Source organism: Nycticebus coucang, chromosome 11 (genome assembly GCF_027406575.1).
Source record: "Nycticebus coucang isolate mNycCou1 chromosome 11, mNycCou1.pri, whole genome shotgun sequence".
Classification (NCBI taxonomy): domain Eukaryota; kingdom Metazoa; phylum Chordata; class Mammalia; order Primates; family Lorisidae; genus Nycticebus; species Nycticebus coucang.
In genome coordinates, this window is record NC_069790.1 from 114,479,409 (window position 1) to 114,494,203 (window position 14,795).

At 37.1% G+C, this 14,795-nt stretch overlaps 1 protein-coding gene across 3 annotated transcripts in view; it reads right to left on the bottom strand.

The window, feature by feature from the left end:
• Window positions 1-7,146: 7,146 nt before the first annotated feature.
• The window catches only part of TCAF1 (TRPM8 channel associated factor 1), a 49,873-nt gene continuing 42,224 nt past the window's right edge, over window positions 7,147-14,795 (bottom strand). For all 3 annotated transcript variants that reach the window (XM_053553390.1, XM_053553389.1, XM_053553391.1), the window contains exons 7-9: window positions 14,410-14,747; window positions 12,330-12,580; window positions 7,147-9,770 (exon numbers count right to left, since the gene is read on the bottom strand). In XM_053553390.1, coding sequence (XP_053409365.1) covers window positions 9,761-9,770; window positions 12,330-12,580; window positions 14,410-14,747 — 599 coding nt within the window. In that variant the 3' untranslated portion in view covers window positions 7,147-9,760. The remainder of the gene's footprint in view (window positions 9,771-12,329; window positions 12,581-14,409; window positions 14,748-14,795) is intronic.

A 14,795-nucleotide genomic window follows, 5' to 3' on the forward strand; every position in this document is an offset into this window, starting at 1 on the left:
CAACAAGAACAAAAGGAAAAACTCTATGTTTAAAAAAATAAGAGCTAGAGTTCCCTCCCTCACTTCTTACTTACCTTGGTAGAGGGTGAAGGAGCAGATTCTAACCTCTTTTCAAGTTCTTGGCTCCTATTTAAAGCACAAACATCTCACAGACAACAGGACTAGGTATAGATATAGCCTACTGTATATACTTGGGCCCTGGACAATAGCCCTGTCCAAGAGGAAGAGTGGGCTTCTAAGTCCAAGGGATCAACCTCTTCTAGACTCTTTGATAAGATTATTTTTATATTGTATGTTTGATCATTTTTTTCTCGCCTCCATTATGAGCACCATCTCAGACTTCAACTACACTAAGTAATTTTGGCAATATGTAAAAATTAGTTTTCTGGCTTTGTGAAAGCAACTCATGGGAACAGTTTTTAGTGCCAATGTATACATATTTCTTAAGCAGTTATGTATCTTGAGTTCTTATACAGTTCAGATGAATAGAAGTCATTTTTAATGTCCCTCAGGTGCATATATTTGTAGTAAAATAAAGCTTGGTTCCTGAATGCCATCACTGGCCATTGCTTGGCTTCTTTCAAAGTGGGAGTTGCTTCCCTCACCTCTGTTTATCTTTCATTTAGTTACTTAAGTTTTTTCTAATTATTTCTAATGTGAACACCTATGAAACCTACCACCCAATCTGAGACTAGAATACCAGTTATAAACTACACAAGTTCTCCTATCAAATAAATGTTTCTTTATAGCATATGAGTGCCTAAGAAACTAATGGCACTGTTAGCATTTCTCAGCTTTCTTAATCTAGAGGTGGAGCTGATATTTACATTTAGAAGAAAGGTCTCTTAAAAGTTGAGGACAAACTTCTAGCCCTTCTTAACCATACTTGGAAGATTGACTTCAATGATGTGGATGAGAAAAAGAAATCCTTTTAAAAATGGAAGCCAAGTCGGGGTCCAAAGGATTTTCAAGCAGTAGAGACATAGGAGGGAAATAGTCTTGAAAGAGGGGATTAAGCATGTTGTTTTTCTTTTTCAGCCAAAAATAATATCAACATGTAAGGCTATCACTAGTTATCTATTGACCTGTAAGTTATGTATATTCAGTGGGGCTGTAACCACAAATGGGAACATTCATTTAGGCACTAAGTATGTCAGCAATTGATTCTATAAAGAGAAGATGAGAAGGATTTCTAATAAATACTGCTGTTAAAGATTGGGTTGCCATCAGAGAGCTCCAGATGACTTTGGGAGTTAGATAATAGAGGAAAGTAAATAATGGCATATTTCAATTTCCTTTTACAGAATGTACATTGAGTGGTATGGTGGAAGACATAAAAGAATTTGTGATTTCTTATATAACATGAACAATCTGGGAACCCCTCTTATTTGTGAGGTTTATATCTCTATTCTAGAACCTAATGATATGTGGGAAATAGGGGAGATGCTAACTAACATAAGAAAAGACCTTTAAGCAAATATTTGTCTTCAGATAGAAATGTTAATGAGGTAAGCAAAGGACCAGCTAGCAAGAGACTAGGGATAGTAGTATACAAGAAACTTGGTAGGGAGCACAGACCAGCCCAGTGCCCTTCCCCAAGGGAGTAGCATCCTAGCAAAGACTCTGGATGGCCAGATCTGTGTTTTCCTGGAGCGCAGACCATCTCATCACCTAGCCCCTAGGCGAACAGCACCTGAAAAGAGCTGCCAGCCAGCCATCTCTGGCTCTTCAGTGTGTAGACCATCCCAGTGCCTACCCTCAAGTGACTAGCACTTGAGGAGGCAAACTAGCCATGCAAACTTTTGCAGGCTAGGCCACTGAGACACATGCAGGAATTGCTGACACTGACTTCATCTAACTAAGGTGCATGAAAACTACACTATTGTGCCCACTTGGAACTTAACACACTCTATCTAACCAGCATGCTAGGGTACATCTTCAGGTGAAAGGCTTTCCCCACAAAAGCCACTCTTATAAAGTTAGAAGAGGTGATCATTCTACCAGAAACACAGATATCAATGTAAGGATATGAGAAACATGAAAAACAATGAAACATGATATCATAAAAAAGCAATAATTATCCAGTACCTGACCCCCTTCATTTCTTATATATAAGAAATGAAAATTTATGAATTGGCTGACAAAGAATCCAAAATAATGATCTTAAGGAAACTCTGTGAATCGAAAAAAAAAAAAAAAAAAAAAAACAGACAATTCAATAAAATCAGGAAAACAATTCATAGGCTCAAGAATCACTTACACAAAGATATATAAGAAAGAACCAAACAGAAACATTGGAACTACAGAATTCAATGAATGAAATAAAATTACAATTGAGAGCTTCAACAGCAGACTATATCAAACAGAACAAAAGATTTTTAATTTGAAAACAGGCCATTTGAAATAACCCATTTCCAAGAAAAAATATGAAGAGTAAAAAAATCCTGTGAGACTTGAAAGATAATTAAGTGAACAAATATTCACACTGTAGTAATTTAAAAAGGAGAAGAAATAAAGAAGAGGCACATAAAACTTATTTAACACAATAATAGCAGAAAAATTCACAAGTTTTGGAGAAATTTGGACATCCAGGTCCATAAAGCTCAAGGATATCAAACAAACAACATGAAAAAATCCTTTCTGAGACATATTATAGTCAAGTTTTAAAAGCAGCAAGAAAAAAGCAGCAAGTCTCATGTCTTGTATAAGGGAATCTTCATTAGGCAATGTAGATTTTGCAGCATAAACCTTGCAGGACGTAAAAGAAGGCCATAACATATTCAAAGGGTTGAAAGAAAAAAGCTATCAGCCTAGAATATTATACCAAGATAAGCTTTCTTGCAGATACAATGTCTTTCCCAGAGAAGCAAAAGCTAAGGTAACGCATCACAACTGATTGGACTTACAAGAAATGATTTAAGGGAATGCTTTAAGGGAATGCTTCCACGTATAACATATAAATCTCACTGGTAGAAGTAAATTGATTATCAAATACAGAATACTTTATTACTATAATAGTGGTATATAATCTTTCAAATCTCTGGTTGAAGATGAAAAGTCAAAATGGTCAACAAAACTATAGCTACAAGTATTTAAGGAACAAAAAATGTATAAAGATGTAAATTAAGGCAGAAAATAATAAATTGTTAGGAAGAGAGCAAATTTTTAGAGTATTTGTATGCAATTAAAGTTAAGTTGTTATCAGCTTATAGTAGTCTATTATAACTATACTTTTTTTTTAAATGTAAGCCCTATACTAACCATAAAGAAAAAGTTACAGCAGACACACAAATGAGAAAAAGAAAGGAATAAAAATTTATCACTACAAAAAAGTTCATGAAACCACGTGGGTAAACAGTGAAAGAAAGAAAAAGAACAAAGGATACACAAAACAACCAGAGAACAATTAAAATGGCAAAAGTCCCTATCTATTGATAATAAACTTGAATATAAATGATTGAATTCCCAATTAAAAGGTGCAGAGTAACTGAATGGATAAAAAACAAAACTCAATAATATGCTTCCTACAAACACTCACTTTGCCTATAAGGACACACATAGACAGAAGGTGAAGAAATCAAAAATGGTATTCCATGCAAAGGGAAACCAAAAGAGAGGAGTGGTAATTATATTTACATCAGACAAAATAGACTTTAAGTCAAAAACTGCAAAAAGAAACAAAGAGTTCATTATATTGTTATCTAAATTATCATGAATATAGTTACATATTCAGCAAGAGGATACAACAATTATAAGTATATATGTGCTTAACACCAAAGCACCTATACACGTAAAAAAAATACGTGAAGGAGAGAGAGACTATAATACAATAGTAGGTGACTTTAACTCCCCATTTTTAGCAAGGTACAGATCATTTAGACATAAAATCAACAAAGAAACATATGACTTAAAGTGCACTCTGGACTAAATGGACCTAACAGACATTTACTACAGAACATTCCACCCAACAGTTATAGAAAACATAGGTTGTTTTTTTTTTTTAAAGCACATAGAAATTTCTCCAAGATAGATCATATGTTAGGCCACAAAACAGGAGTCAACAAATTTTTAAGAACTTAAATCAAGTATCTCATCTGATCACAATAGAATAAAATTAGAAATAAGTAATAAGAAGGACTTTGGAAACTACACAAATACATGGAAATTACGTGACTTGCTTTTGAACAGCCAATGGGTCAAAGAAGAAATTAAGCCAGGCATAGTGGCGCAGGCCTGTAATCCTAGCATTTTAAGAGGCTGAGGTGGGTGGATCACCTGAGCTCAGGAGTTCAAGATCAGCCTGCACAAGAATAAGACCCCCATCTCTACTAAAAATAGAAAGACTAGCCAAGCATTGTTGCAGGTGCCTGTAGTCTTAGCTACTCTGGAGGTTGAAGTAAGAGGATCTCTTGAGCCCAAAAGTTTGAGGTTGCTGTGAACTATGACATCACAGCCCTGTATCCAGGGTGACAGAGTGAGACTCTGTCTCAGAAAAAAAGGAAATTAAAAAGAAATTAAAAGATTCCATGAAACTAGTGAAAATAGAAACATAACATATCAAAAACCTGTGGAATACAGCAAAACAATTCTAAGAGTGAGGTGTATAGCAATAAATGCCTACATCAAAAAAGCAGAAGAACCTCATATAAACAAACTAATGTTTCGCTTAGGAGCTCAAAACTAATAGAAGGAAATAAATAATAAAGAGCAAGCAAAAGTAAATGAAATAGACACCGAAAAACAAAAATCAATGAAACAAGAATTGATTTTTTTTTTTTTTTGCAGTTTTTTTGGCCGGGGCTGGGTTTGAACCCGCCACCTCTGGTATATGGGGCCAGTGGTGCTGCCACAGGTGCTGCCCAAGAGTTGATTTTTTTAAAAAAGATAAAATAAACAATTGTTTAGCTAGACCGTTATCTGTCACCATATACAAAAAGTAATTCAAAATAGATAAAAGATTTAAATTTAAGACCCTAAACTATAAACCTGCTAACAGAAAACTAGGAGAAACATTTCCTGATATTGGTTTTGGCAAGGAATTTTGCATAAGACCTCAAAAGCACAGGCATAAAAGCAAATATACACAAATAGGACTATATTAAACTAAAAAGCTTTTGTACAGCAATGGAAGCAAGCTACAGAGCAAAGAGAAAACCTACAGAATGGGAGAAAATATTTGTAAATGAGGTGTCTGGCAAAGGGTTAATGCCCAGAATATATAAGGAACCCAAACAACTCTATAGTAAAACACCAAATAATTCAATTAAAAAATGGGCAAAAGACCTAAATACACATTTCTCTAAAGAAGACATACAAATGTCCAATAGGTATATGAAAAAAAAAATGCTCAACATCACTAACCATCAGGGAAATGCAAACCAAAACCACAATGAGACAGTACCTCTGTATATTTAGAATGGCTATTTTCAAAAAGACAAAAAATAAATGCTGTCGTGGATGTGAAGAAATGGGAACTCTTAACACACTGTTGTGGGAAGTGCAAATTAGTACAGCTACATGAAAAACCGTATGGAGGCTCCTCAAAGATAAAAAAATACTGCTACTAGGTATGTATTTTTATTTTATAAAAATAAAAATACTGAAAATAAAATAGGTATGTCCAAGCAATATGTGTGCTGTCATGTTTATCACATCACTTTTCACAATAGATAACATATGGAATCAACGTACGTGTCCATCAACAGATGAATGGTAAAGAAAATGTATGCTATTTTCTTTGAATGAATGAATGCCATTCAGCTCAGCTGTAAAATGTAGGGTTGGGTGCGCTGCCTCATGCCTATAATCTTAGCATTCTGGGAGGCCAACGCAGGTGGATTGCCCTGAGCTCACAGGTTCGAGACCAGCCTGAGCAAGAGTGAGACCCCATCTCTAAAAATAGCCAGGCACTGTGGCGGGCACCTATAGTCCCAGCTACTTGGGAGGCTGAGGCAAGAGAATGGCTTGAGCCCAAGAATTTAAGGTTGCTGTGGGCTGTGATGCCACAGCACTCTACCAAGGGGACAAAGTGAGACTCTGTCTCAAAAAAATAAATAAATAAAAATGTCCTGTAATTTGTGGCAAAATGGATGGCCTGGAGGGCACTATGTTAAGTGAAATAAAAGACAAATACTACACGATCTTACATATATGCAGAATCTGAAAAAGTTGATCTCATAGGAGTAGAAAAGAGAATAGTGGTTACCAGAGTCTGGAGAAAGTAGGTGAGAGAGAGGATGGATAAAACTGGTCAACAGGTACAAAGTTACAGTTACATAGAAAGAACTAAGTTCTGGCACAGTAGGGTGACCATAGTTAACAATATTGTATTGTACATTATTTCAAAATAGGTGAAATAGAGGATTTTGAATGTTCTCACCACAAAGAAATGATAAAAATGATAAAGATTTAAGGTGATGGACATGCTAAGTATCCTGTTTCATCATTATACAATGTATACATGTAACAAAACACCACAGCATACCCCATAAATATGTACAATTGGAATGTATCAATTGAAAATAAAACTAAAAGAACAAAAGAAAAAAACTTGGTAGCTGGAGATTTCTATTGCATAGTGGACTGTTTTCCCTAAGTAGAAGGGTAAAAATAGCTGGAAAGAAGTTAGGATGTCCCAGGAAAGTGGCAAAGAGCATGCCAACGAGATGACAGATGGATAGAAATCTTCTGACACCAATTGGCCTCATATAAGACTAAGTTATCAAAGCTAAATAAATAGTAGTGCAAGAAAGCTTACAGCCTCATGTAGTCCTTCCTGAAATGTTTCCCAGAATAGGAACAAACATCAAAGGCCTTCTTGGAAAAGCACACCAGTTGGAAATCTTCACCCAATGCTTTGTTGGATACTCCTTCATTCAAAAACTACTGACAACCTGCTGAACAGTAAGCTTAATCACCAAACATGGTGACATCAGTGGTGGGCTTTGTCTTGTAGGACACCTGTACAAGAAAAAGAAGGTGAAGTGTGTTTGAATAACTGGAAGATATTTAGTCTGGCTGAAAATAGAGAGTAGTGGAACAATATGATGAACCTATACATGTCAGTTGGATCCAGACACTTGAGGGCCTGGAAAGCCACGTTAAGAGTTTATGTTGGATTGCATCCTAATCAATGTGAAGCCACAGAAGATTTTTATTTGAGTTTATTAAAAAAATTTTCAAAGTAATACATGCACAAGGTAAAAAATTAAATAGTACAGAAGGACTTAAAATGAAAAACACAGTTTCCTACCCCATCCTTTTTAATACTACTCCAATTCCCTAGAGGAAATTATTTTAACAATATCTAATTTTATATCATCTGTTAACTAACTTCCTAACTTTAAATTATATATTTGAACAATAATTTCTTGACTTAATAATTTTTCTAATTATTCCCCATTAGAAAAGATAAGGATTTAACTATTTCCACTTTCCTTTGCCCATCTTTCTCCAAATGTTTGATAAATGAATCATTTTTTAATACTATTGGTTTAATTTATAGCTTTGAACAATGCACTAATTCTCTAGTTCTTGTTCCATTAACTGAAAATCTTTTCATCCCAACTTTGAATATACAAGTAGCCCTATTCTTCCTTCCACTGTTCTCCTCCCAACTAATTCTCAATTTCTTTCTGAATTACTTTCACCATTAATTAATAACTCTTGTCAGCATTAATTACTTTCAACTTCTGTTCTGAATAAAAAAAAATGAGCCTTTCATGCTTTGTCAATATGCTGATCAGAACACTGGATGCCAAGAAATGATAGCTACACTATTTTGGCTATGTAAATAATTCTTACTGAGAGATAAGTAGAAACTGGGGTATCTTCTTCCCTATGCACGTCATGATGCCACTGTAAAGGAAATGTACCTACCGTCAGTGCCAAATTGAGTCTCTTCTTATTATACTCCACGAGTAATTCAAAATCATGCCTGGTTTTATTTTGCTTCATAAAATTGGATCAAATTTCTTGAGATATTGTTGATTTATCTTTGTTTTTTCTTAATTCAAGAATGTTCTCATTCTAATTCTTAATGACACTATCTATAGCACAGAATGCACAAGAATGTACAGCCCAAGACTGTACATTTTTATCTAAAATGGGTCAGCTGGATAACTGTCACTCTAGAGTGAAACATTCTTTTGGATAACTGTCACTCTAGAGTGAGACATCCTTTTGGATAACTGTCATTCTAGAGTAAGACATCCTTTTGGATAACTGTCACTCTAGAGTGAGAAATCCTGGGTGAGGTCCATTGTTCTCTGGATCCCATTTCTTTTGCCTTCCTGGTTCGTATCCTCATTCTACTGCAGAACTTCCTCCGTGTACTTCTTCAGAAGGGTGAAAAAGAGGTAGAATTTCTGAAGACTTGCATGTCAGAAAATGTGTTCATTTTGATGTTACTCTTGATGGTTTCCCTTGCTATGAAATTCTGGGTAGAAAAATTTTCCATAATCTATGCAAAGACATTGCTCCACTGACTTGGAGCATTTGGTATTGCTGGTAAAAAAAAAAAAAAAATCTGCTTCCATCTATTTCTTACCTCCTTTTTTGTTGAGCTAATCAGAAGGACCTAATTTTTTTTCATCTTGGGCACTTTTATATCTTCCCACTATATTTGATATTCCATAATTTCACAAGATCATGTCTAGATACAGGTTGATTTGGCCCCCTCCAATCTGGAAGCTAAGTTTGTTCTATTCTTCAGGTCTTTTTATTTCTTTACTTACATTTTCTACATTTTCTCTCCCATAGGAACTCCTAACAGTTGTTGATTGTCTGTGTCTCTTTCCTTTTTCCGTATTTTCTGTTCATTTCTGTTTTTCTTTACCTCTCGGAAGATTGCCTCAGCTTTATTTTCCAGCCTGTCTACTGAGTGCTTTTGTAAGCTTATTTCACTTTCAAAGGGTTCTTCTTCTTGGAGTCTTCTCTTTCTTTGTAGTATCTTATTTTCATCTTACAAATACACTTCAAATCTCTGAAGATATAATTACAATCTTAAGTTATTTTTTCCAAATTAGCTGTTTCCCTCACAGTTTGTCATATTTTAAATTTCCCTTATAATATCTGTTTGGTGTGTGTGTGTGTGTTAAATGTTTCTTCCATGCTCTTCCTTCCACCCTACCTATGGGAATTCCTAGGTGATCATTATTCTCATTTAAGATCCATGACAGTAACTTTTACTGTCACAGGAATTGGTGTGGGTTTCCTCTTCTATTTCAAGGCCAGGTCTGTTGCTCCAGTAAGCTTTTCTATGCATAGAGGCACTGGGCACTTGAGTAGGGCTTCTACACTGTCAGTAGAGAATTAGTTGATAAGTGGGGGTCATTTGTTTCCACAAAAGGAGGAATTTTATTCTGGAGTACCAACTATTACCTCTTCTCAGGCAGTTTATTTAATTCCTTCATACAAATAACAACAACAATAACAACGACAACAATTTTTTAACTGACATTGATAGTAAACTGCCTGAGTTCTGTGCACAGGGAAGGGGTAGAGAAGGGTGGGCTTCATTTTACAATACATAATTATTTAGCAGATAAAGTTTTCAGGTCTTGAGTCTCTTTGGGGTTATGTTGTTCAGGTCAGCTTATATTCTGTCCGAAATGTACCTTCACTCTTTCACTGATTATCATACGCCATCCACTTTCTCTCTTCCAGAAATGTGTTGAGATCTTCTGCACTTACAACCAAATCCCTTCAACTTTCTTTGCTGAGATGTGCCAATTTCCTTTTGCATTTCTTGCCTTCAATTTCAGTGGGGCCTGAGGAGGGAGGGGAAGTAAACTTACATATTCAGTCCATCATCTTAAATCAGAAATCCCACTGGTGGTTTTTAGACAAGTGAGTAGCATGAATAACTTTATATTTAAAAGATCCCCAGACTTTTCTACTAAGCTATACTGCTGAAAACTGATTAAGAGGGCAAGAATGGAAACAAATATTATTCTAAAAGATTGAAGATCTAATGTCCTCTCTGAGAACATGCACTGTCCCTTTGGGAGTCAGCAACTTTACCAAAATAGCCCATACTTTAAAATCAAATAGATAGGGAATGTCTTCATGGTGTCCTAAAGAGAATGACTGAATCTTGAATAACTCAGAGCTGATCTTAAAGGGCTCACCCCAGAACTGTCTATAGGGAAACACTTCAAGATCCTGTATTCTATTTTTCCTTTGAACTGGCATTTGGTATAAACAAACGGACCTTCTGTTCTGAAAAAATTAGGTGAGGGATAAATACAAGCAGCCAAAGCTCTGGCAAGTAGGGACACTGTGGCTTTCTACTTGCTTGTTGGTTTCTTTATTTGTCCATTTATCTGGTCATTCAAAGCATTGTAGTTATGAATGAGCATTCTATAATCAAAATGTCTAGGTTCAAATCCCAGATCTATCACTTACTAATAATATAGCCTTAAATAATTTACTTAGTATCCATAAAATTCAGTTCTCTCCTACATAAAATGGTAGTGGCAATAGTTTCCACATCATGAAATTACTGAGAAGATTAAATGAAACAATCTATATAGAAGAACCAGTACAATAGCTGGCAGATACTCAAAACATGATAATTAATAGCAATTATTTTAAATGTTGAATGAATACTCAACATTTATGTTCAAACCACCTAGACAATATATATTTGTGAAATAAAGGAAAATAATTCTAGGATTGAGAAATGATATAATAAAGAAATCCAAAGAAAAACATGATAGAGTTCAAAACCACCCAATTACCAATTAGGCAAATAAAATGATATATTTAAATAACGAATCAAAAGAAGGAAGCTGAAGGGAAACTGGCAGAAATACACAACATCAATCCTAGGGACCTAACTCTAGTTAAAACTATAAAGGAATGGAGGTTCTAAGTAAGATTAGAAGAAAACTTAGGAGAATCTTGACCAAGAGGTAATTAAATGAAGTTTGGTTTGGCTCTACACAATTATCTTGTTCCAAAGTAAAGTCCTCTATGTATGTGGACTTCCTCTGCCAAACTAGTGAGTAACCCTTGACAGTGACTGAATCTTGAGTCTGTGTCAATGCAGAAATAGAAACACTGTCACAAAGCCAGCTGTCTATGAACAAACATTGTCATGGAATTGTTCTTTAAAAAAAAAAAACTTCCACTCTTAATTTAATCAAAGAAGAAATTTGATCTGAAAGACAGAATTAGGTGAAAAGACTAAACTCTAGGTAGCTTTAAAACTCCTAGTGTGAATTTAGAGTTTTGTCTTTAGATTCATAAAGCCAGAATTCAGACTTCAGTGGAGGATGGACTATAATTAATTATTACTGCCTCAGTAAAGACCATCTAAAAGTGAAGTCTAGCTCTGAAATGATACTGAGTCAATTAGATAATAATAGTGGCTGCTGCTGACATTTTCTCACTACCTACTCGCTGCCAGGTGCCATTCTCATCACTTTTAGAAGTGTTATAGAATTTAATCTTCACAATAATCTGATGAATTTGATCTCATTTTACAGATGAGAAAACTGAGTCACAGAGAGGTTATGGAACTTTCTAAGGTTATACAACTAGTAGGGGAAAGAACCAGGATTTGGATGTGGGGAATGTACTCATAGAGATGATGATCTCAACCTCTAAGCTCTGGGAGAGGATGGGTAGGAGTGAGCTTGTCATGCTGTGGCATGCCCTGCAGAGTTCACACACCTCTTCAGAATTATCACTCTGAACCTTCATGACAACCCTGTAAGACAGGGATTTTTATTTCCATTTCACACTTGGGAAAGATTAAATGATATCCCAAGAGTTAACCTTAGTTCTGGACTCTTCCCACTATACCAGACTGCTTTTTAAGCACTTTGAAAACTACTGAAGACACAAAATATGTGAGTCATCAGGGAGCTGTCTAGGTCTCCTGGTAAATTTGTGTTCCACTTGAGCTCTATGGTTAGGGTTTTGGAACAACTGATCAAAAACAAAAGGCCAGAGAGAATCCTGAGGATATCAGGATCAGAACCACCCTATGGGCTATGGCCCACAATGGTGAATTGAGGGCTGGTATAGAAATAGGTGCCAAAGATCTCAGAAATGGGCCAGTGCAGCATCAGGAGGGAATCTGACAGCTGAGAGCAGAGAAACAAGACTTATAAACAGAGGCCCTGCTCTCAAGTAACTCTGGTTCTACTTTTGGCTGCATTCTTAACCCACTTCCTAGGGATGGAAGTCAGTAATAAGGTATAGGGGTGAAGCTAAGAGGACAAGGCCAGACCCTAGGAGGCAGAGGTAGAGGAGTGAATCCCCGTCTCTGCCTACCTCCCCAAACCTCTCTACCTGCCACCTCGATGGGCACTCCTTACATCTGTGTGAGGAGGTATAATTTCATAATATTTTCCTTCCATTCAGGCAGATAGGCCAGGCTGGTAGCCACTTCCTTCTGGATAGGCCAGGCCCAGGCCTCAAAGAACGGAGCCAGGTTCTTCTGCACTTGGTGGGAGAACATTTTGACCCACAGATTCATTTTGTCGACATTGTCTGTGGGCAAGTTGGTCTGGTTCCTATACTCAGTGAAGAGACGGATAAATGGCTCCCAACCAAAGGCCTCCTGTAGCTGAAAAGAGAAAGAAAAATCAGGATGAGACATCTAAACTACAAAAAGGGGGCCTAAGAAACACCATAATAAGTGAATTAAATGTATTTATCTCCTTACACATCAGCTTCATATGTTTCACTGACCTTCTCTCCTCTGTTTTGGCTACTGGCCCCATACCCTGCTCCTCACATATTTTAATTCCAAGAAGGACCTTGGGGAAAACACAGCACTTGGGATGAGGTGGAGGCCTGTGGTAATAATGGCAATGACCCTGATCAGTATTTACTACCAATATCATTGCTCATATATCTCAATAGATCATAAAGACATGATAGGCCATTATACAGGGATTTGAAACTGGCTAACGTGAAAAACTGTTTTATATTTCATAGTTGCAAAGTTAAACTACAATTGGAAAACTCCACCCATGTCCCCAGCCTGACAATGAAATCCTCAGTAATCACAGGTCTATGTCAATTTACAAGGGAGTTAGGTAGAAGCAGAAGATTGTACATAGTCTGGTAAACTACATACATACATGGGGAAAATGGGAAACTGCAGTGAAAGGTGCCTTAATTTACAAAAATGTTAATTACAAATTTTTACAAAATATTTCTCTACATGTTGATATATAAATATAAAATTCTTAAAAAATGAAATATAACCTAGAATATAACATGTTTGTTAATCTTATTCTTACGGCAACCTTTGCGATACCTGTAGAATTAAGAGCAAAGTTATAATTTTAAAAATGGCAGTCATCCTGAGGCTACTGCAAATAGTCCTTGTTAGCCAGGGTTACAGAGCTTGAGCACTTCCCTAGACCAAGGTCAACCTTATTTCACTAATGAGCAAAGCAGAAGTAAAAGGTTAAAGTAGAGACAAAACCCCACCCCCAGCTATTTCCCGTCCTTCTTGTGGCACTGGGAATGAATGGAGAGGATCTTGAGCAGGTGGAAAAACCAGAATAGAGCATGCTTGGCTTGAGATTGAGTTCCAGAATTCAAGGTGTTGAAACTCTCCACAGTGTGCTCGGAATGGATCCAGTCTTTGGGGAAATGGAACTGGGGCACTGAACAAAGTTTCAAAAGCAAAAGCAACATCCATGTCCAGGCCCCTGAGGAATCTTGGATTGCCTACGTAAGTTAAATCTGAAGCACAGCCAAGTCACAGTGAGAAGATAGTACATGGGTCACTATGAAAGTTTTGAGACAGGCTGTGCTATGGTCCATTATTTCACTTCCAAGAAACACAGTCAGCAGTGTCCTTTCTGATTCACCTGGGCAAGTTTACCTTGCTTGGCTTATCAGTGTTGTTACAAGGGCTTCGTTTGTCTCTGTCCTCACAGATTTTATGTTTTTTGATTTTTGTGTATCTCAAAACTTTCCTAATGACCCATGTATTCTCATCTAAGGAAAAGATAGGTCATGTTGCCTGTTCTGTGTGTGTATGGCAGGGGCATTGTTTGGTGTTAGAGAGCTATTAAGTAGGAGAGTTTGGCTTCAATCTCAGGTATGTCTTTAAAGCTAGAGAAAGCAAGTATATTTATAGTACTACCTTTGCCTTTATTATGTTAACCTTTCTCAGTGCTTCCCATTCACCCTCATGTATCTCTGTGGAGTGGAGGGTGAAGCTGAGGCTATCATGTGCCCCTGAGGGTTACGGAAAGCAATGCACTGAAAGGCAGCATCATTAGAACTGTCACACTGGGATTCTGTCAAGGCCTCCTGTGACCTAGTGTGGGGACAGGTACAATGGGAGGTCTCCTGGTTGCCATCAACTAACCATGTCACCTTGGTGCTCCCCAAAGTAGAAGGCTCCAATCATCCCCCATTTTTGCCCAATACCTGTAAATACGTTTCCAATGCAGTCCATGCATTCCAGTTTTTCACATTGGGCCCTTTGCTTAGGTAGATTCTGACTCTCTTTTCTCGAACTGGGGGCCACAGGGCAATATTGGCACGGGCTCGAGGAATGCCCAAGACTGTCTCATGCACATAAACACACCACAGGTTGCAGGTGGCCTCGGTGGTGTGTGGGGGGAACTCCCACTCCTGCCGCTGCTGGTTGCGGCCCAGCTCATGGACAGGGCCCCACAGCCCCTTGGTTCTGATGAGCTTCTCATTGATGAGCTCCTGCACTGACTCCAGATGGCACATGATCGGGTACCCCGCATGCATCCAGCCTGGAAGATGCAGGAGGAGGAAGAGAGGGTTAGGGTCCTCCTCGCTCA